The 22,154-nt window shown below is 47.3% G+C and overlaps 1 protein-coding gene across 7 annotated transcripts in view; it reads left to right on the top strand.

Annotated features, from left to right (window-relative positions):
- LOC138261513 (LITAF domain-containing protein-like) overlaps positions 1 to 22,154 on the top strand; it is a 202,841-nt gene that overhangs the window by 91,632 nt on the left and 89,055 nt on the right. Inside the window, exon 2 of one of the 7 annotated variants that reach the window (XM_069210516.1) lies at positions 4,118 to 4,223. The exons of 4 other annotated variants lie outside the window; for them this stretch is intronic. In XM_069210516.1, coding sequence (XP_069066617.1) covers positions 4,163 to 4,223 — 61 coding nt within the window. In that variant the 5' untranslated portion in view covers positions 4,118 to 4,162. 2 more of the 7 variants (XM_069210518.1, XM_069210517.1) reach the window with 2 other exon arrangements.

Raw genomic sequence — 22,154 nt, 5'->3', positions numbered from 1 at the left:
TCCATGAAGGATGCAAGCAGATGACACACGTTGGTAACCACACCTGTGAAACCGTAATGGAAAGGGACAACTCAGTTACCATATAATGCTACTAAATGACAGACAGGATAGAGGTAGAAGTGTGAAAGTGAATGTAATAGTTAAACAAAATATTCTCACCTGTGTGTCACTTGAAATATTGCTGTATGACTGACTCCCTGTTGTCTATGTCTTCTTCCTCAGCTTCCTCTTCATCACTGTCCACAGGCTCCACAGGCTCTACAGCTGCCACAACACCGCCATCTGGAACATCCTCCTGCAGAAAATGCACCTGGCGTCGCAAAGCAAGATTGTGAAGCATGGAGCAGCCGATGATGATCTGGCACACCTTCTTTGGCGAGTAGAATAGGGAACCACCTGTCATATGGAGGCACCTGAACCTGGCCTTCAGGAGGCCGAAGGTGCGTTCGATCACCCTCCTAGTCCGCCCATGGGCCTCATTGTAGCGTTCCTCTGCCCTGGTCCTGGGATTCCTCACTGGGGTCAATAGCCAGGACAGGTTGGGGTAACCAGAGTTCCCTAATAGCCACACACGGTGCCTCTGGAGTTGACCCATCACATACGGAATACTGCTTTTCCGCAGGATGTAGGCATCATGCACTGAGCCAGGGAACATAGCATTAACCTGGGAGATGTACTGTTCTGCCAAACATACCATCTGTGTTTCACATAAGCTTTATTCGGCCAACAGACCATCAAAGCAATACAATACAATACAATATAATATAATAATATAAACCATAATGTCATAGAAATTTTTTAAAAAAGAATGATCCATGTTTGCCCGTCTTAAAACAATTTCAACTCATTGTAAATAAAAAGTGCGTATGCGCCATGCTGTTGCTAAAAACTTACTTACTGCGTAAATTGTCACATTTGAATTGTGGCTTTTTAAGATCCGCAAAGCTAAAAAACATTTCCTTAAATTCAATTCCCTACAGATTTTATATATCCATTTAAACCTTGGGATTGAATAGGCGGGACAAAAAAACATAAAATGTTCTACTGTTTCGGAAGGAATGCCACATACAGGACAGGTATCAGAGCTTGACTTAGGTCCCCATCTGCTCGTTAAGGCCTTCAGGGGTAGTGTTCCAAATCGAAATCTGGCATACAAACTTTTGCCTAACAAATCAGGTATTGTATCTAAGTATGGTTCAAACACAGGGTACCATTTAAAATCAATAAAACGAGTTAGTTAAATGACCATTCGATTTCTGAGAAATGTAATTATTACATATGTGGGACCAGTAAGCTCTCTTCAATACTTTTACATGGGGCTTCACAAGTTGCTGGGGATTCTCCCAGAAGTTCCTCAGTCCTAGCATGCAAAACCAACTAGATACGTGTTTGATCCATGGTATGGACATGGAGTTAGAGGTTTTTAACAATTCTAATAGGGAAGACTTATATATAGCCAGTTCAGGAACTACCCAAAGCCTCACCCAATATAGTAGGGGCCGTAAGATAATCAAATCGGCTATACGTTTAAGCCCTAGATCTAAAAAAAGGGGGGTTAATGGGGTGCTAGTGGGACAAGCACATAGAGCCCGAGCAAAGCTATTCTCAATTTTAGTTATCCTACTGCTATCTGTCATGCCCCAAATCTCTGCACCATAAACAGCAGCACCCTGTGCCTTGGCCACATAGATCTTTACTGCTGGAGACACAACTTTAGCGATCGTATTCCTGTAAAGGCGTAATATGGATGCTGCCCGATGTTGCAAAAGCCCGCCACTCTTACCGACTTGTTCGTCCCAGAGGAGTGAGTCTGTAAGCCTCACACCCAAGTAGTCGATAGAGCTAACCTGGTCTAAAATAGCTCCATCTAACCTGATCGAACACTTCTTACGAGAGCCAGAGCGAAGCACCATCAATTTTGTTTTCTTCGAGTTCAGCTCTAAACCAAAATTCCAGCAGAATGATTTAAATCTATCCACAAGAATTTGCAGCCCCATAGGGGTCTTTGAGATCAATAGAGAGTCATCCGCAAAAAGAAGAATTGGGATTTTCTGATTGCCTAAGCTGGGAGCATCATTCTGGCATGTCATGAGTTCTTGGACCACCTCGTTAATGAATAAAGAAAACAAAAGTGGCGCTAGGACACATCCCTGACGAACACCTCTTTTAATGGGAAACTTGTTAGTCAGTTCGCCTTGGTTACCCCATCTTACTTGAGCGTATGTGCCTTCATGCATACGTGTTAATAAATGAATGATATCAGATGGTGCCCCTCTTTTGTGTAGCACTCCCCAAAGCTTGTCTCTATGGACCAGGTCAAAGGCAGAGCGCAGGTCTACAAAAGTGACATATAGTGTTTGCTTTGCCAAGACTACATATTTCCAGTGTAGCACGGTCAACCTAAATACCTGGTCAACCGTGCTAACTCTAGAGCGGAACCCTGCCTGAAGTGGTGATAGGATCTGCTGCTCCGTCACCCAACTCGTCAGTCTAACTAACAATTGTTTTGCAAACATTTTTTGTAGGTTGTCAATTAAACTGACCGGTCTGTAGTTAATTGGAAGATTTACGTTGCCCTTTTTATATATTGGAATAATTTCTGCACCCTTCCACGTCTCAGGGATCTGTCCTCCTTTTGCGATTTTGTTTGACAGCATATTAATATACCAGGTCCAGATGGGTAACTCTGATTTATAAAGGTCACCTGGAATTTTATCAGGGCCTGGGGCTTTACCTGTCTTTAGAGATTTAATGGCATCTGCAGTTTCTTCTAGAGAAAAGCAAATATAGCTTTCAGAGTTAAATAGATTCCCACTGGACGGAGAAGTGGCAAGGTTAGCATTGGGTGAAATTGGGGGGTATAGTCCCACTTTCTCACAATCGACAGTCCCAGTGGAGGCAGTTCCTTCGTACAAGAGAGAGAAATGATCCACCCAGGTACCAGGTTGAATATGGTTCCTTTGAATAAACCTACCCCCTCTCTCGTGCTTAGTCAGCAGTTCCCAAAAAAGCGTATTGTTGTTTGTTTTAGTAGCATCTAGCAAGTCCTGCCAAATAGCATCTTCCCAAGCTTTCTTTGATTGTAGGATTATCTTTTTATACGTGAATCTTGCTTGTTTGATTGCCCCCGTATACCCGGCCAGTATAGCCTTCCTTAACTCAGTCTTAGCCCTCATGCATGCATCATTAAACCAACTGCTGTTAGGTGAACCCCCATATTGCCGGTTTGCCGTGGCTACCTTTTTATAAAAGACACTTTGAAGTTTAACCGTCATATCTTCGTGAATATCAAGAAGTGGAATGGCTTCTGGTTCGAAGTCTTCATAGGCTGACAGATTATCTAAGAACACTTGGTAGATCTTACATAGCAAATAGGGGTTTGACATGACTTTTGGCCACTTCACCTTTGTATAAGCATTGTTTAAAATAGGGGGAGGGGCCATTGATGTTTGCATATTCAAGGTTCTACCAAAGATATTCCCAGCAAGGGTGAGCAACAATGGAAAGTGATCACTCTCACATCTTGAATCTACCCTCATATCTAGCAGCAATGGCCAAAGACGCACATCCACCAGAAAATAATCAATTACGCTGGCCACAGAACCTCGTAGGAATGTCGGTGCCAAGTTTAAATCAGAAGGAGTTCGACCATTACAGGCCCTTAGGCATCTGTACATTCATCGAATGATAACTCTTCCGGTTCCTGTACACCTGTTCGCTCCTGCGGGGGGACCAGAGCTACATGGGTCCCATCAATAGCACCTATGATGTTGGGGATATGTCCAAGGGCATAGAAGTCACCTTTCACTGTAGCCAAATCCTCCACCTGAGGGAAAACGATGTAGCTCCTTACGTGTTTCAGCAGGGCAGACAACACTCTGGACAACACGTTGGAAAACATAGGCTGGGACATCCCTGATGCCATGGCCACTGTTGTTTGAAATGACCCACTTTCAAGGAAATGGAGCACTGATAGCACCTGCACTTCAGGGGGCATTCCTGTGGGATGGCGGATTGGTGACATCAGGTCTGGCTCCAACTAGGTACACAGTTCCTGGATTGTGGCACGGTCAAACCTGTAGGTGATGATTAAATGTCTCTCCCCCATTGTCAACAGGTCCACCAGCGGTCGGCACACCGGAGCATTCCCCCATCTCCTCACATGTCCCAGCTGACGGTGCCTAGGAAGGACAACAGCGACCACAGAGTCAACAAATTCCCAGGTATGTACCCACAGCTACACAGAACACAACACCAAATACAAAACTCTTCCTGTATGTGTGTTGAGTGTAGGCCTAGGTATGTGTGATGCAGTACTAAATGAAGCCATGTGGGACCCTGAAATGGCGGCTGCCTGACCTCTAAAGTGGGACAATGGGATGTTAGGTATCTGCGCTGGCATTGTACACCGTCGCGGTAGGCGGTCGTAGACCGCGGCGCAATGCTGCATTGGTTAACATTGGACCCTATGGGTCCCAGGAGCCAATGATGAAGTGCGCCGGCGGTGATGATACACACCACCGCGGAAGTTACCGCCGCGGACATGACTGCCATTTTCTATCTGTTGAATCACTCGATACCTGATATTCGACAGGAGAGGAACTACACTGCACGTGCTGCTGTGACCTTGGTCAGGAAGAGACAATGGCTGCTGCGTCTGGGGAAAGGGCCCCTGCCTTCACTGCTCAGGAGTTGGAGAAGCTCGTGGACGGGGTCCTCCCCCAGTACACGCTACTCTATGGTCCTCCAGACCAACAGGTAAGTACACAGGGAGCACGTTGTATGGGCTATACCTGGGTGGAGAGGGCTGGATGTCAGTAGGAAGGGGGCAGAGTTCAGGGAACATGAGGGACTGTGAATGGATGTGCCACATGGCAAGGGTAGGGATGGGGGCCACCCATTTCGACGGTGCTGTTGTTAATGACTTCTCTTCTTCCCCTGTACATGTCATGTAGGTCAGCGCCCACCAGAAGAAGGACATTTGGCGTGCCATCGCCAAGGACGTCCGGACCCTAGGGGTCCACCAGAGACGGGGCACCCACTGCCGGAAAAGATGGGAGGACATTCGCCGCTGGAGCAAGAAGATGGCGGAGGCTCAGCTGGGGATGGCCTCCCAACGTGGGAGGGGTGCCCGTCGCACCATGACCCCCCTGATGTTCAGGATCCTGGCGGTGGCCTACCCTGAGTTGGATGGGCGCTTGAGGGCATCACAGCAGACACAAGGGGTGAGTACACTCTCATTCTGCGGACTTTGCGCGCAGTGGAGGGGTCTGGGTGGGGGAGGAGGGCTGTGGGTTTCCCTAGGCCTTGGCGACTTCCGTAGGCTAGGCCCCTCCGTAATGCAGGCCATGTGCCACTCCACCCCACCTCTGTAGAGTGCCAAGTACAGGTATACATGCCCCTGTGTCATCTATGTGTGCAGATGACCACCATAGCCATGTAGGCCACATCCCAGGAATTGCATCTGTAAAGGCCAAGAGCACGGCGTAGTGCAGGGGGCTGCTGTGTCTGTATTGTCCGCCAACGGTAGTGGTAAGCCATGCACTCAACCTGTCTTTCTTCTGTCGTCCCCCCCCCCTTTTTGTGCTCTCCCTGTTCTTGTGTGCATCAGCATCATCAGGCGGAGGTACAGTGGCACCAGAGCACGAGGGAGCTGGATCCCACATGGCCATGGAGGGCCACACCACAGACTCTGAATTCACCAGTGGGACGGAGGGCGAGGGGAGCTTCAAGTCGGTCACCGGATCACCAAACAGCGACACGGACTCGTCCGCCGATGGGAGCTCCCTTGTGGTGGCGGCACCATCTGTGCCCCCACTTCTACAGGTACAGCCGCCACCTCCCCTACCAGCACCGCCCTCCCAGCAGCCCCTCAGCCTTAACCCTGTGCCCGCTCACCCAGGAGGGTGGGCATCACCTTCGCCCCAGGCACCTCAGCCCCTGCCCCTGTCACCCCTGCTGCCCTCAGTGAGGAGGCCATTGACCTCCTCAGGTCACTCACTGTTGGGCAGTCTACTATTGTGAATGCCATCCAGGGTGTAGAAAGGGAGTTGCAACACAGTAATGCATTCCTGGAGGGCATTCATTCTGGTCAGGCTGCCCTTCATCGAACCCTGCAATCTCTGACCTCAGCACTGATGGCAGCCATTGTCCCTGTGTCTAGCCTCCCCCCTCCAACTTCCTCCACCCAGACCCAGTCCCCTGTACCCCAGCCTACCCCAAGCACAACATCAGACAAGCATGCATACACCTCAACACACAAAAGTAGCTCAGGCAAACATAAGCACCACACAACCCACAGGCACTCAAACAAGCATCACCCACATACAGACACAACAACATCCACTGCCTCCACTGTGTCCCCCTCCTCGTCGTCTCCTTCATCCCTCCCAGTGTCGTCTACACTCTCACCTGCATGCACTACATCTACAGGCACTAGGACTCGCACCAGAACACCCAGCACCACACCCTGCTCACCTGCACTCACCACCTCCACTACCATTTACACGTCCCCTGTGTCCACTCCCAGTGTGTCTGTGATGCTCCCTCCCAAAGTACACAAACGCGGGCACCCACACACCCAACATCCATCCACCTCACGACAGCCTCCAGTACCTGCACCTGCACACAAATCACCTAAAGTTACACCTCCTACAACCACCTCCTCTTCCTCCACTCCCAGACCCCCTCCAGCTACCCATCCCAGTCTTCGTCAGCAAGTCTTCCTCAGCAACGTTGACCTCTTTGCCACCACCCCCACCCCTCCAATTCATAGGTCCCGTAGTAGCACCTCAACCAAAAAAAGTCCAGTACCAGTGGTGCGTGTTAAAGGTGTGTGGAGTGCACCGGCCACCAGGGCAGCCAGTGTGACACGGAGCCAAAGCACTGCCAGTCCACCCCCTGTAAAGCACCTTAAGTTGGAAAGTGGCCGACGGGACAGGGTGAAGACTCCTGGTGGCAAAACTGCTCACAAGGGTCCCAGGGGGAGTGCCGAGTCAGCTGTGACTCCTCCAAAGGTGGTCAAGGGCCAGAAGACGTCTGCATAGTCTGGGAAGAGCAGCAGGGCGGAGAAGGGCGCCATCCTCCCCGGCGGCCGGGACGCCACCGCTAGCACTATCGTCACTGGTCAGGAGACCAGAGACCACCGCCGGAGTCATTGCCCAGGAGGGCAGCACAATCATCACTGGTCAGGAGACCACCGCCGGAGTCATTGCCCAGGAGGGCAGCACAATCGTCACTGGTCAGGAGACCACCGCCGGAGTCATTGCCCAGGAGGGCAGCACAATCGGCACTGGTCCGGAGAGCACCGCCAGCGTCAGTGCCCTGGAGGGCAGCACTGTAGTCACTGGTCTGGAGAGCACCGCCAGCGTCAGTGCCCTGGAGGGCCCCGGCAGCCACAGCCCCGCTGGGCAATGAGGGACCGTCATGCCACACACCAATGCACAGGTCAGACAGCAAAGTCAAGCACCGCTGAACAGGGCACAGACCACCATGGCAAAGCACCGCTGAACAGGGAAAAGACCGCCATGGTGAAGACCGCTGAACAGGGCAAAGCACCACTGAACAGGTCAGAAACTGCAAAGTCAAGCACCGCTGAACAGGGCACAGACCGCAATGGCAAAGCACCGCTGAAGAGGGAAAAGACCGCCATGGTGAAGACCGCTGAACAGGGCAAAGCACCGCTGAACAGTTCAGAAACTGCAAAGTCAAGCACCGCTGAACAGGGCACAGACCGCCATGGCAAAGCACCGCTGAACAGGGAAAAGACCGCCATGGTGAAGACCGCTGAACAGGGCAAAGCACCGCTGAACAGGTCAGAAACTGCAAAGTCAAGCACCGCTGAACAGGGCACAGACCGCCATGGCAAAGCACCGCTGAACAGGGCACAGACCGACATGGCAAAGCACCGCTGAACAGGGAAAAGACCGCCATGGTGAAGATCGCTGAACAGGGCAATGCACCGCTGAACAGGTCAGAAACTGCAAAGTCGAGCACCGCTGAGCAGGGCACAGACCGCCATGGCAAAGCACTGCTGAACAGGGCACAGACCGCCATGGCAAAGCACCGCTGAACAGGGAAAAGACCGCCATGGTGAAGACCGCTGAACAGGGCAAAGCACCGCTGAACAGGTCAGAAACTGCAAAGTCAAGCACCGCTGAACACGGCACAGACCGCCATGGCAAAGCACCGCTGAACAGGGCACAGACCGCCATGGCAAAGCACCGCTGAACAGGGAAAAGACCGCCATGGCAAAGCACCGCTGAACAGGGAAAAGACCGCCAAATCAAGCATCGTTAGCCCATGTACAGCTGGGACAGTGACGGAACAGGAACCGTCACGGGGAGCCTGATGCAGTCTGGGCACCAGTCCCCCTCCAGAACCAGTGGAGACTGATATCCACTTGAGAGACTGTGGCTTTGCACTCCCCAGGATGGTCCAGTGGGCAACCCACCCACTGTAGAGACTTGAGAGACTGTGGCTTTGCACTCCCCAGGATGGTCCAGTGGGCAACCCACCCACTGTAGAGACGTGAGAGACCGTGGCTTTGCACTCCCCAGGATTGAACAGTGGGCAACCCACCCACTGTAGAGACTTGAGAGACTGTGGCTTTGCACTCCCCAGGATATGGCAGTGGGCAACCCACCCACTGTAGAGACTTGAGAGACTGTGGCTTTGCACTCCACAGGATGGTACAGTGGGCAACCCACCCACTGTAGAGACTTGAGAGACTGAGGCTTTGCACTCCCCAGAATACATCAATGGGCATGGAGCCCCGTCGTGGATCTGGCGTGGTGCTGTAATCTGGCTGAGGTGCCCCCCCTTCCCTTCCCCCTGAGGTGCCTGTTGTATTTCTATCTGATGCCCCTGCAGTGTTCTCTCCGTTTGTGGACAGGTATCTAGTGTGGGCCTCGCCCATGCATTTTGGGCCCAGTGGTGCACGGACATTGATATGTGCATACCTGCACTACTAATCGTCATGTATCAATTCTGGAATGTGTAAATATATCTGTATATATTAGCTTACTGTATTTAGATACAGTACAATGTTTGACCTGATTTCCTTTTGTCTTTGCATTCTCCCGGGGGGGGGTTGTTACTGTGCTGTTTGGAAATGCATTAGTGTGTGTGTTGTAGTGGGTGAGGGTCGGGTTGGGGGTGGGGGTGGGGGTGTTGCGTGTGTGTCCCCCTGACTTTTGCCTCCCCCCTCCCCTATGTCATAGGTGCAGTACTCACCGTTGTCTTCGGCGCCTACGTAGATGGTGATCGTAGAGGAGCAGAAAGACAAGCGCAGGGAGTATTTGTAGTTCGGGCTCCATGGTGGCCTCCTTCCTCGTGGAGTGTGTTAAGGTGAGCGTTTTCCCATTGCAAAAGCTGTTTCCGCCGTGTTTTTATCCACGGTGAATCCGCCCCGGAAAAGGTGGCGGATTGGCGGGTTGTGATACTGTGGGCGGTACTTTGTCTTCCGCCTGTCTGTTGGCTGTGACCGCTGCGCTGCTTGTCTGTACCGCCGTGGCGGTCGGAGTGTTAAAGTGGCTGTCTATGTTGGCGGTTTCCGCCACGGTCATAATTCCCATTTTTATTCCGCCGGCCTGTTTGCGGTATTACCGCAGCTTTAACACCGTCCGCCAGGGTTGTAATGACCACCTGAATGCCATAAATTACGATAAAACGTTTTGCCAATCTGAACTGCAAGAGTTAAATGCCAGAAATGGATCGCAAACGCGATCAACCCAAAAGGCACAAAACTCGAAGATGCCTGGAAACGGAGTCGAGGGCCTACCCCGACCTCTGTTCTACTGCCCTGCTGGAGGATCACCAAGCTAATGAAGACAGGGCCTGGAAAGGTAAGGTAGGACTTTAGCACAGGAGCGCAGGAAAATGCTGCTCCTCTGCACCGGGACCTCTGAATAGTGAGCAAGTGGAGCTGGGCTGGGTCCCTTAAATCGACCCAAGCCCCGCCCACGTGCCACACCCAGTCTGACTTCAGGAAGGGATTCTAGAAGGACTCAGAATAAGGACCACACCCTGCAGTCCAGCAGCAAAGCCTTGAAAGTGAACAATACATTGCAAACAGTATTAAAGACATTTCAGGATAATTCTCTGCAATGCAAAAGGTTAACATACTGCATTAACACACAATGCATGAATTATTACTTCACATAAGGATTGGCTTCTTGCATTCCGTCGCCCGTGAAACGCGCATTGACCGGATGTTGACAGTCTCTTGGGACCAGTTGAAGACGGCCTTTTTTCTTAGCAATTTGGTGATTGATGCCACCTTTTGGGAGAAGTGATGGATGAAGCGTCGATAAAAATTCGCAAAACACAAAAAACATTGAATATCACGTACTGATTTTGGTGTGGGCCATTTGGATACAGCTTGAATTTTTCTTTCAGTCATTTGCATGCCATCAGGTGTTAAAATGACTCCTAGAAATTCAACTTCTTTGGTATGGAATTCGCATTTACTTAGCTTACAAAACAAATTATGTTTTTGTAGAGTTTTTAATGCTTTTTTAACATGTTCTTCATGTATATATTCAGAGTTTTAATAAATCAATATATCATCAATATAAACGATGACAACGATGTCTAGATATTCTCTCAGAACATGGTTTAGGAAATATTGAAAGGCTGCTGTGGCACTACACATGCCGAATGGCATCACTAGATACTCAAAGAGGCCATAACGAGTCTTCAAAGCCGTTTTCCACTTATCTCCCTCTCGAATTCGAACTAGGTGATAAGCACCTCGTAAGTCAAGTTTGGTATAAATAACAGCGGATTTTACCTGGTCTAACAAGGTACGAAAAACAGTGGAGAAGCCGCTGAAGATCGTGATGGCCGAATTAGCTTGTTGGCTAAACATTGATCAAGGTATTCTCCTAGGACTTGATTTTCTTTCTCTGATAGTGCATAGATCCTACAATTTGGCATATTGGCACCAGGTACAAGATCGATTTCACAATCGTACGGCCTGTGGGGTGGTAATGAGCTTGCTTTCTTTTCACTGAAAACATCAGTATATTCTAAATACTGTGATGGCAAATCAATTTCCTTCTCAACTGCAGTAGCAATGGAGTGTTGAAGATTTCCTTCTTTGTTTTGTCTTGACTGAAAACATTTCTTAGCACAAGAAGAAGAAGAAAAACGCAAAACCTGGTTGCGCCAGTCTATGCATGGATTATGTAACATTAACCACTAAGATAAAACCATATTGAGGTGCTTGGATTATATCAAAGCGAATTATCTCAGAGTGGTTCTGATTCTCATCATCTTTGTAAATCAATTATATTCGTGAGGTTTGTTTAGTAACGGGCCTCCTGCAAACTCACTACCATCAACTGCATACACAACTTCTGGAACCTTTTTCTTGACACTTGGTATATGCATTTTAGTGCAGTTTGTTGGTCCACAAAATTTCCTGTTGCCCCTGAATCAATTAGAACTTGTACATTATGGCCCTCATTACATTGCACTGACAGGGCAGGGGAATAGCACATGCCCATAGGGGACTCTGTCGAGAACCATATTATGAACAGCTGGAAGCCATAGGAGCCTGACTAGGTGTAGAGGGCAAATACCACCTTTGGGGTTGGACAGGCAATGAGGCTGCAAATCAATGCATTTACCTTTGGCGTCTGCCCTGGCCTAGGGGAACCCAAAGCCCACCTTCCCCACCCAGACACCTCATAATGCGCGCAGAGTCAGATGAAGAAGAGTGTACTCACCCCCTTGTGGCTGCTGTGATGCCCTCAAGTGCCCATCCAACTCCGGATATGCCACCCCAGGATCCGGTACATCAGGGGGGTCATGGGGTGATGGGCACCCCTTCCGCGCTGGGAAGCCATCCCCACCTGGGCCTCCGCCATCTTCTTGCTCCAGCTGCGCAGGTCCTCCCATCTTTTCTGGCAGTGGATGCTCCATCTTTGGTAGAGCCCCAGGGTCCGCACTTCCTTGGCAATGGCACGCCAAATCCCCTTCTTTTGGTGGGCGCTGACATAGAGGAAAAGTGAAGTTATAATGGATGTTACTCTCCCTTACAGTTCTTCTCACACATTGCCCACAAACCTCCCACCATGGCCCAGACACACATACACACACCATCCTCACATGCTGGCCTGTTCCCCCGACTCTTCCATCCACGACACTCCATACAATCATGTGCCATCCACCATGCACACAGTTGCCTCACCTGTTTGTCTGGAGGACCGTACAGTTGCGTGTACTGGGGGAGGACCCTATCCACCAGTTTCTCCAACTCCTCCGTAGTGAAGGCATGGGCCCTTTCCCCAGACACTGTAGCCATTGTCGCTTCCAGACACAGGTCACAGCAGCACTTGCAGTGTAGGTCCTCTCCTCTTGAAGGTCAGGTATCAAGTGAGGGAACTGATAGAAAATGGCGGTCACGTGCGTACTGTCACCACCGGCGTACATCGTCATTGGCTCCTGCAACCCATAGGGCTCAGACATAACCAATACTGAATTGCTCCGCGGTCTTCGACTGCCTACCGCCACAGTGTACAATGCCAGCGCAGTTACCTCATTTCCCCTTGTCCCACCTTACAGGTCAGGCAGCCGACATTTCAGGGGCCACATGGCAGGCCAAATAACTGTGTCACACCTATTTAGGCCAGAAATACGGACAGACAAAGGCACATAGAGAAATCTTTACGTTTGTGCTAAACAGCCTTGTGAAACCTAAGTGTTGTATGACCCTCTGCTCACCCTTCTCCTCCATAGGGCACGTCCGCTGGGGCAGGTGATGAGATGGCAGCATCCTCCGCTGTACAGGCCTCTGGTGGTCCTGTCGACAATGGAAGACAGACACATAATTGTCACTTTCAGACTTGATCGTCCAACAATCTAGGAACTGTGTGCCCAGTTGGAGCTTGACTTGATGTCAGCTATCCACCATCCCACAGGAATACCCCCTCTAGTGCAGGTCCTGTCTGTACTCCATTTCCTGGCCAGTGGGTCTTTTCAAACAACAGTAGCCATGGCATCAGGGATGTCCCAGCCAATGTTCTCTAACGTGTTGTCCAGAGTGTTATCTGCCCTGCTGAAACACATGCGCAGCTACATCGTTTTCCCTCAGGTGGAGGATTTGCCCACAGAGAAAGGTGAATTCTATGCCCTGGGACATGTCCCCAACATCATTGGTGCCATTGATGGCACACATGTGGCATTTGTCCCCCCCGCAGGAATGAACAAGTGTACAGATACCGGAAAAGCTACCATTCAATGAATGTGCAGATGGTGTGTTTGGCAGACCAGTACATCTCCCATGTGAATGCCAAGTATTCTGGCTCAGTGCATGACGCTTACATTTTGAGGAATAGCACCATCCCTTATGTGATGGGGCAACCCCAGAGGCACCGTGTGTGGCTAATTGGTGAGCCTTAAGTCCCCACACAGTTTCATTTGCTGTCTGGGTATGGGAGATTCCCTAATGTTTGGAGGATGTCTAAACTGTTGTCCCTCAATATTTGCAGGTGACTCTGGTTACCCCAACCTGTCATGGCGAGGAATCCCAGGACAAGGCCTGAGGAACGCTACAGTGAGGCACATGGGCTAATTAGGAGGATAATAGTGCGCACCTTCGTCCTCCTGAAGGCCAGATTCCGGTGCCTCCATCTGACAGATGGCTCCCTATACTACTCACCAAAGAAGGGGTGCCAGATCATCGTGGCCTGCTCCATGTTGAACAACCTGGCTTTACGACGCCAGGTGCCTTTTCTGCAGGAGGATAGGCCTGATGGTGGTCTTGTACTACAAAAGGGGGAACCCTATAACTGTACCTGACCTGGGTGCTACAACATGCAAAAACAAAAGAGGGCTTTTTCAATTATGAGATGCTGTGCAAATATATTTATGTATAACACTAATTAGGGATTTAGATCCATTGTCTATTGCACCTCTACCTTTGACTAAACTATAGCTGTTTAGGTCAGGCCATATATGATACTAGTAAAATGGGAAGTAGGTTCGCCCAAGATGGCCGCCCGTTTGTTCCGGTTGACCTATGCATAGTGAGAGCGAGCTAGTCTAGCCACTCACTTGTCTCGTGTCTCATGAGAAAGGCGCGTGCTATACGAACCAACATCGGTTCAGTATAGACACGAGGAACTGAGAGGCAGCTGCTGTTCAAAAAACGGAATTTGTTTCCCCGAGTTACCCGGACGCTGCAAACTGCTACCAGTAAGTGACATGCAATTTTTAGAGGCTGAGAATCGACTCTTTATTCTCTATGGTAGAGAATAACTGGAGCCTGTCTGTACTTTTCCCTGACAGCCCTGTCGGCACAGCGATTAAGTGCAGCCGCCCCCTACCGAGGTTCCGGTAACGAGTCTGTTTGCTCTCTTGAAATAATAAAGTAAGGCTTTCGCCCAACTATTACTCAAATTTTATAGTGTAAATAGACGGTATAGATATTCTTTTCTGTATGTTCTCTGCTTAAATATATGAGTGAGCTGGATTCTTTTGGATTGGCTAGGTTTCGACATGATAATATATGTGGTGACTCTCAAGTATTAATAATTCCAACAGAAAAAAAGTATGGCCTACAATTCCCTGCCTTTATTTGCTGTACTATGAAAATGTTTGCTCACTAACAACATAGAGCACGCTAATTGCTTTTAACTCCTTTAACATGATTTTCTAATATCACCCTTCTTACACGGTGATACACTTGTGTAACATTTATAAATGACTCACAGGAAGTGATATTGTTGGGACAGAGATGGTTTCGGCTGACACTGACACACAGAGCGAATGCTTTCTTGTTGCTTTGATACCGTAAGGACTTGTATAGTCAATCAAGTGATTTTATTCTTTGTGTTAACTTTTGTAAAGGCGTCATTGCCCCCTGATAGTCCTGATGAGGCCCTGACTGAAGAGGCCGAAACGCGTTGACACATTTTTGCCAGATTGAGGTCTTTAAGTTAATTGACTAGCTAAGCCGGCACCTAAGGAAACCTAGCAAACCTGCACATTTTGTAAACTAGACACCTAGGGAAATTCAAGATGGGGGTCTCTGTCCAGGTTCTGTTACCCAGAATCCTTTGCAAACCTCAAAATTGGCTAAAAAACACTTTTTCCTCAAATTTCGATGACAGAAAGTTCTGGAATCTGAGAGAAGCCACAAATTTCCTTCCACCCAGCATTCCCCCAAGTCTCCAGAAAAAAATGGTATCTCACTTGTATGGGTAGGCCTACCGCCCGTGACAGGAAATGCCCCAAAACACAACATGGACACATCACATTTTCCCAAAGAAAACAGAACTGTTTTTTGGAAAGTGCCTAGCTGTGGATTTTGGCCTCTAGCTCAGCTGGCACCTAGGGAAACCTACCAAACATGTGCATTTTTTAAAAATAGACACCTAGTGGAATCCAAGATGGGGTGACTTGTGGGGCTCTCCTCAGGTTCTGTTACCCAGAATCCTTTGCAAATCACACAATGTGGCCACAAAAACACTTTTTCCTCTCATTTTGGCGATAGAAAGTTCTGTAATCTGAGAGGAGACACAAATTTCCATCCATCCAGCATTACCCCAAGTCTCCCGATAAAAATGGTACCTCACTTGTGTGGGTAGGCCTAGTGCTCATGAAAGGAAATGCCCCAAAACACAACCTGGACACATCAAAATTATCAAATACAAAACTACCTGTTTTTGTGGGGGGTGGCACCTGCGTTTTGTGTCCTGGGCTCAGCGGCCATCTAGAGAAACCTACAAAACCCAGACATTTCTGAAAACTAGAAACCCGAGGGAGTCAAGAGAGGTGTGACTTGCGTGGATCCCCCAAAGTTTTCTTACCCAGAATCCTCAGCAAATCTCACATTTAGCTACAAAATCACATTTTCCCACATTTCTATGTAGAATTACTGCATCAGGACAAATTTCCTATCCACCCAATGTTCCCCTCAGTCTCCCGGTAAAAATGACACCTCACTTGTGTAGGTGGGCCAAGTGCCTGTGACAGGGAAGAGCCAAAAATATGTTGAAATTGAGGGGGTCCAAAAGTGCAGTTTGAAAAAAAACACTTTTAGGCTGACAAGTGCAGCAGAATTTTTATCGGTATAGATGAGACAATGTTGGGTGGTAGGAATTTGTGGATTCTTGCAGATTCCGGACGGTTCCAGCACGAAAATGTGGGAAAAATTTCCAGCAAAGTTGGAGGTTTGCAGGGCATTGTGGGTAAGAAAATGGTGCGGGTGCATGTGAAGCACACCACCCTGGAATCACCCAGATGTTTAGTTTTCAGATGTGTCTAGGTCTTGTTTTACATGACAACGTCCCAAAGTCCAAAAAGTGCAGCCCTCACCATCCCAGTGGGACGATTTTGAGAGTTAGCCAAGCTCTCATGGCCCAAATGTAAAACCAAACCCCAAAATAATCAAATGTCCTCTTACTTGCCATGGGATAAGATGTTTTAGTGTGCAGGGGAGAGCTGAAAGACTGTTACCCCCTTCAGTTGGGGTGGGAGCATACCCAGGCCCATACTGGTTGGTAACCACCACCCCACTATTTTTTTTAATACCCCCACAGTCTTATTTTGAAAAAATATTCTTCCTTGATATCTGGTGGGATTTCTGCCCCCTTTGGGGGGCAGATGGGCTTTCCTAAAATAGACCAATCTGCCCCCAAAGGGGGCAGATATGGCCAACAGTAATGTGCCCCCATGGGGAGCAACCCTTGCCCAAGGGGCAGCCCTCCCCCAAACAAAATACACACACCAATCCCTGGTGTCTACTGGTTTCTGCCCCCCTTGGGGGCAGATTGGCCTAACAAAAATAGCCGAGGTGCGGCCCTTGCCAAAGGGGCTGCTCCCCTTATACGTACGTATAAAAAAAAAAATCCCTGGTGTCTAGTGGTTTCTGCCCCCCCTGGGGGCAGATCGGCCTAATTATATTAGGCTGATCTGCCCTCTGGGGCAGAAATGGCCTAAAAGCAATTTGCCCCCCCAGGAAGAGACCCTTGCCTAAGGGGTCCCTCCCCACACATAAAAGAAAACAAATGATCCCTGGTGTCTAGGGTTTTCTGCCCTCCCCCCCCGGGGCAGATCGGCCTAATCATATTAGGTACCTTCTCATCATGCAGGATTTCCCTGGCCAGAAAGATCAGGTCTATAGGATCCACAGGCAAGATGGATAATAGCACATTAATCGCAAGCACCCATATTCATTTTTTGAGCTTTTATGGCCCCATCGAAGATGAAACAAGCTATTTGACGGCTCTTTATGACCATTTAATCTTGCTTTTGGGCTTTTTTTATTATTTGGGGAGATTTTAATATTATCCCTAATAATACACAGATCAACACTTCAAGAAGGAATAATAACCAGAATAAACCCAGAGCATCTTATCCTCTGTCTAAAATGGTCTCAGACCTGGCGCTGGTAGATGCTTGTAGGGCAGATCATCTCCAGGGGAGGGAGTTTACTTGTTTCTCTAAACAAAATACAATGCAACTTCTAGGATCAATTTTATTTTAGTCTCCTTTCCTTGGTAAGGTGTGGCTCTGCAATTCTTGCTAATCCTTTTTCTGACCATTCTATCCCCCTAGTCAGCATCAATATGATAAGCAATCAGGAGAGCCATCTTCAATGGAGTTTTGATAAGTCCCTCTTAACAGATGAGGGCTAGATTACGACCCTTAAAGCACCAGTCACAAACCTTTTGAGCATCAACAAAGGCTCAGCCTCCTTATTCAATATTTGGGAAGCCTGCACAGCCCATATAAGAGGTGAAGCTTTATCATTTAAATCTCACACAGCGAAGATAGCCAAAGAGAAAGCCTTCAAACTACAACAGGATCTTGATCAAGTATTGAGGAACCACCAGATAATTCATAATCATGAGACGGCCCTTAGATTAAAAAAGACACAGTCTAGCCTGCGAGATCTTTATTTGTTCTGCGTAATACTTAATCGACATACAAGTTTTCAGCGACAGTATGAGGAAAACAAACATTTGGGCAAATTTCTGGCCTAGCCCCTAAAGAGAAAATCAAATAACAACTTTATTAAATCGATATTTGATGAGCACCGAGGCTCAGTTGTTAACCATCCTAAAGATTTTGAGAAGGTATTCCTCTCTCACTATATAAATCTTTATTCTGCTACGTCCCAAGTATATACCCGACAGATTAATCAGTACTTGAACACACTGGAGCTACCAGTGTTAGGCGAAAAACCCCAGGCGATATTATCAGCCCCTATTACACTCGCAGAAGTGACAAATGCAATTCGTACTTCACCTGACGGTAAAGCTCCCGGTGAAGATGGCCTCCAGGTGGAGGTCTACAAAGCTCTATTTGGTCAGTTAGATGAGGCTCTGGTGTGCCTTTTTAATTAAATACTAAAAGGGGCGGAGATCCCTTCCTCTTTCACTAGGGCCACTGTTGTTGGTTTTTTAAAACAGGATAAGCCATAAGAACAGCCTGACTCGTATTACCCCATCAGCTTACTGAATTATGATTATAAACTTTTTACAAAAATATTAGCAGCTAGAATGGTACTAGTAGTCCAAGGGCTTATTCATGCAGATCAATGTGGCTTTCTTTCAGGCAGGCTCTTATGACTAACACCAATTTTTTAGTCCAGGCAATTGATTATTTCTATCAAAACAACTATCCTGCTGCTGTTATAATGCTCAAAGCTGAGAAAGCTTTAGATCTTTTTCAATGGGAGGTCCTGTTTTTGATTTTAGATAAGTTCAGGTTCCCTAAGAAGTTTATTCAAGTCCTCCGTAACTTGTATCACAAGGCACAAGCCAGGATCCTTATAAATGCCCAAATGATAGGGACTATACAAGTTTTGCAGTGCACACGGCAGGACTGTCCCCTTTCCCTGGTGCTTTTCGGTCTCTTTCTCAAACTTCTTGTGACCACTCTTTGGCAAGATAATTCTATCCATCCTCCTTTCCCTCCATCCTCCTTTCCCTCAAGCACCTAAACTTAAACTGTTCGCCGACTATATTATTCTCTATCTTCATGCTGACCATCTCAATATTTACAGGGCATTTGCAAAGATAAAGGTTTTTTCAGATCTTGGTGGTTATAGGATTAATCAATCGAAGTCCGAATCGCTTTTGTTCAATTCTAAGGATTCAATCCTTCCAGCTGGAATATGAGTGCAATCCCAAATAGCTAACCACATAAGGTATTTAGAGGTTTATGTCACAAATAATTTTTCAGATCTCTTTCAGCTTAACTATGTATCACTTCTTAAGAAAGCTCCAGGCCTTCTCCAAAAATGACAAGCCTCTTGGTTGACGATCATTGGGCTCGTGGGTCTTGTTAAAATGATGATCCTTCCCCCCTTTTTGTTCATTTTTGCCAGCTTGATCCTCAAAATCCCTCAAAATTGGTTTAAAGACAGAGATTTAATGATCCAACAATTCATATGGGCCAATAAGAAACCTCGAATACAGTTGGAAAAGCTAACCATGACGGTCGAGGATGGGGGTGGTTAGCTCTTCCTGATTTTAGGAAATACTATGAGGCTTCTTTTATAGATTGGGCAATGAGAGCTGCATCATCGGCCAACCTCAATTTCTATCTTAAAAACATGATAACAGAAAGCAGCACTCAGATTCCTCTTTTTCTCAAAATCCCACGAATGCCCAAATGTACGAGGTATAAGCTGCCGTCAATTGTTCGAGTCAGAAGTTTGTCAATACAGGAGAAGTAGTTAATTCCTAACTTCCATCCAGCATTTATGCTCCATGTTTCTTGGATGCTAGTCCTAGACTTAAGTCAGGTTTACGTTCGAAAGTGGGAACAGGTTGGCTTTGCCAGATTCTCTGATTTTTTAATAGGTGACCAAGTGAAGTCATGGAATCAATGGCAATCAGAAAGAACTCCTGTCCCAGACATTCTCAGGTTTTCCTTTTCTCAAATCCAGCATTTTCTTCATGTTGTCAAGAGAACTGCTGATGCATCCAGCAACTTGGTGTTCCTGGCCTTTTATGGGAATCTTCGAGGCATAGGGAGCTGGTATCGGATCTTTAACTCTTGGTTCTTATCTGGAATTGTATGTCGGTTCTTGACGAGGGTCGAGAGTTCAACTGGATGCAAGTTTGACTTACAGCTATGGAGAAATTATAATACTCTATCACATAAAGCAATTCGAGGGGCCAATTTTTAAAACATTGTTTTTCTTTCAAAATGGATGCTCTATTACACCCCAGCTCAATTAAGGGACGTGATTCCATCTGTATCAAGTGCTTGTCTGTGCTGTGAGACGAGCCACAGTGATTGGCTCCACTTAAGCTTTACTTGCTCATACTTGACAGAATACTGGGACAAACTTTTTTAGTGGATACGTTCTGCAGTTTTGGCTTCTCTTACTCCTGATTCGGCTAGAGCATTGTTTGGTGTATCTAGCCATCCTGGACTGTCAATCCCCTTGAAACAAATTTTGTTTATTGCATCCCTCATTGCCAAATCTTAGATTCTGCAAGCTTGGAAGTCACCTGTACCTCCATCTTATTTTGCCTGCGAAGCCAAAATGAACGTTGTACGTCGGAGAGGACAACTGTATGCTCAACATCTAGGTGGTGTGCTTAGATTTGAGGCCATTTGGGGAGCAATTTGTGACAATTGTTGATACATTTCTAAACATCAAAATTTGATGACCCCACATGTTGAGATTCTGTTTTCACGTCACATGAATGCTATGTTGTTTTTCTACATCTGAAAAATTAATAAATTAAAATTAAAAAGAAATTATGTATTAATTTGTCCTTCTAGAAAAAGTCTCTCACCCCTTGCAGTGCCTCCTCACTTAAGGCATCTCACTAGAAACTCTTAAGAAAAACCAGATCCATCCTCTTAAAGCAACTTACACTAAGCCTTGAAGATCATGCATTAATCACCTACCCTTCATTGATGTGACTACCAATCTAGTCAGATCACGGTGCAGCACAAAAACATCTACCTTACACATTGTAGACATTCTCCTGACCACAGATGAAGATGACCCCATCTCTTGATATTGCTAGACCTCTTAGCTGCACCTGACAAAATCTACCATCCCACCCTCATCCAAAACCTGAATTCTCAAATGGGATTCACTTCTTCAATGGTTCTTCTACTGCTCTTCCAAAGGATACAGTTTTATTCACAAGGGCTCTCCAGATCCAAGAAAATCCCAATCACCCATGGAATCCTCCTGGGGATCCATACTGTCCCATTTCATACTCAAGCAGTACAAGTAGGGAGCCCTTTCAGGATCTACCTACTTTTAACCACATCAAAATTCACCAAGATGCCTGTAATACAAAGCACTACTGGAAAATCTCTTTCACTCCAAGCTTCCAATACGTTAAAACCTGACAGCACCTCATTTAAACCTGCATGTCCAACACCTATTTGAAGTTCAACCATGTGAAGACAAGATTATTGTTATGTGCCAAGAACAACAAGCACGAGAGTGTACAATCCTGTTTAATGGCATGAACCATGATGACTTTAAAACCTAACTTTCATCCAGTGCTAAGAAAAGAAAGACGATTTTCTATCAACTGTCTCTGCTGAAGAAAGTGAATCTGATCATTACAGGGAGTGACTTCAGAACTGCTGTTGAAGCCTACATACTCTCATAACTGGATGGTGGAAATAACCTGCTCCATAACCTCCCAGACACCACACTGGCCATAAGGGCACCTCACAGGATAAAGCATGTCACATCCAGTCCTGGAAGAAATAAGGTCACATTACTCCATCTTGATGGAACTCTATGGACTCAGTTTGCTGGTTGGCACCATCTTCAAAAACCACTGCTATCATTTACAGAGTCAAAGCCTGCACCCCTGCCTATCTTTCTGACAAGCCTCCACCTCTTGTGGCCTTCACACACATGCAGCTAGGACACACTCAGCATGGAGAGTAAGAAGTGTAAAAAAGAAAAAAACAAGGCAGCAGGCCTTTTACATTTCTGCATCCAGAATCTGGAATAACATGCCTGTATTCATCAGGGCCTGCCCAACTCTTCTCCAATTCAGAAAAGAGTTGAAGACACACCTCTTTCAAGAACAGTATATCATAGTACAGTAGTAGCCCAACAACCAGTTACCTGTCAAATAACTTCTAGCCTGTATCCCTGTCTTTAACCCTGTAAAGTGCTGTTTTTGGGTAGGTGTGCACTA

This window comes from Pleurodeles waltl, chromosome 10, assembly GCF_031143425.1.
Source record: "Pleurodeles waltl isolate 20211129_DDA chromosome 10, aPleWal1.hap1.20221129, whole genome shotgun sequence".
Lineage (NCBI taxonomy): Eukaryota > Metazoa > Chordata > Amphibia > Caudata > Salamandridae > Pleurodeles > Pleurodeles waltl.
This window is presented reverse-complemented; position numbering and strand designations above follow the sequence as displayed.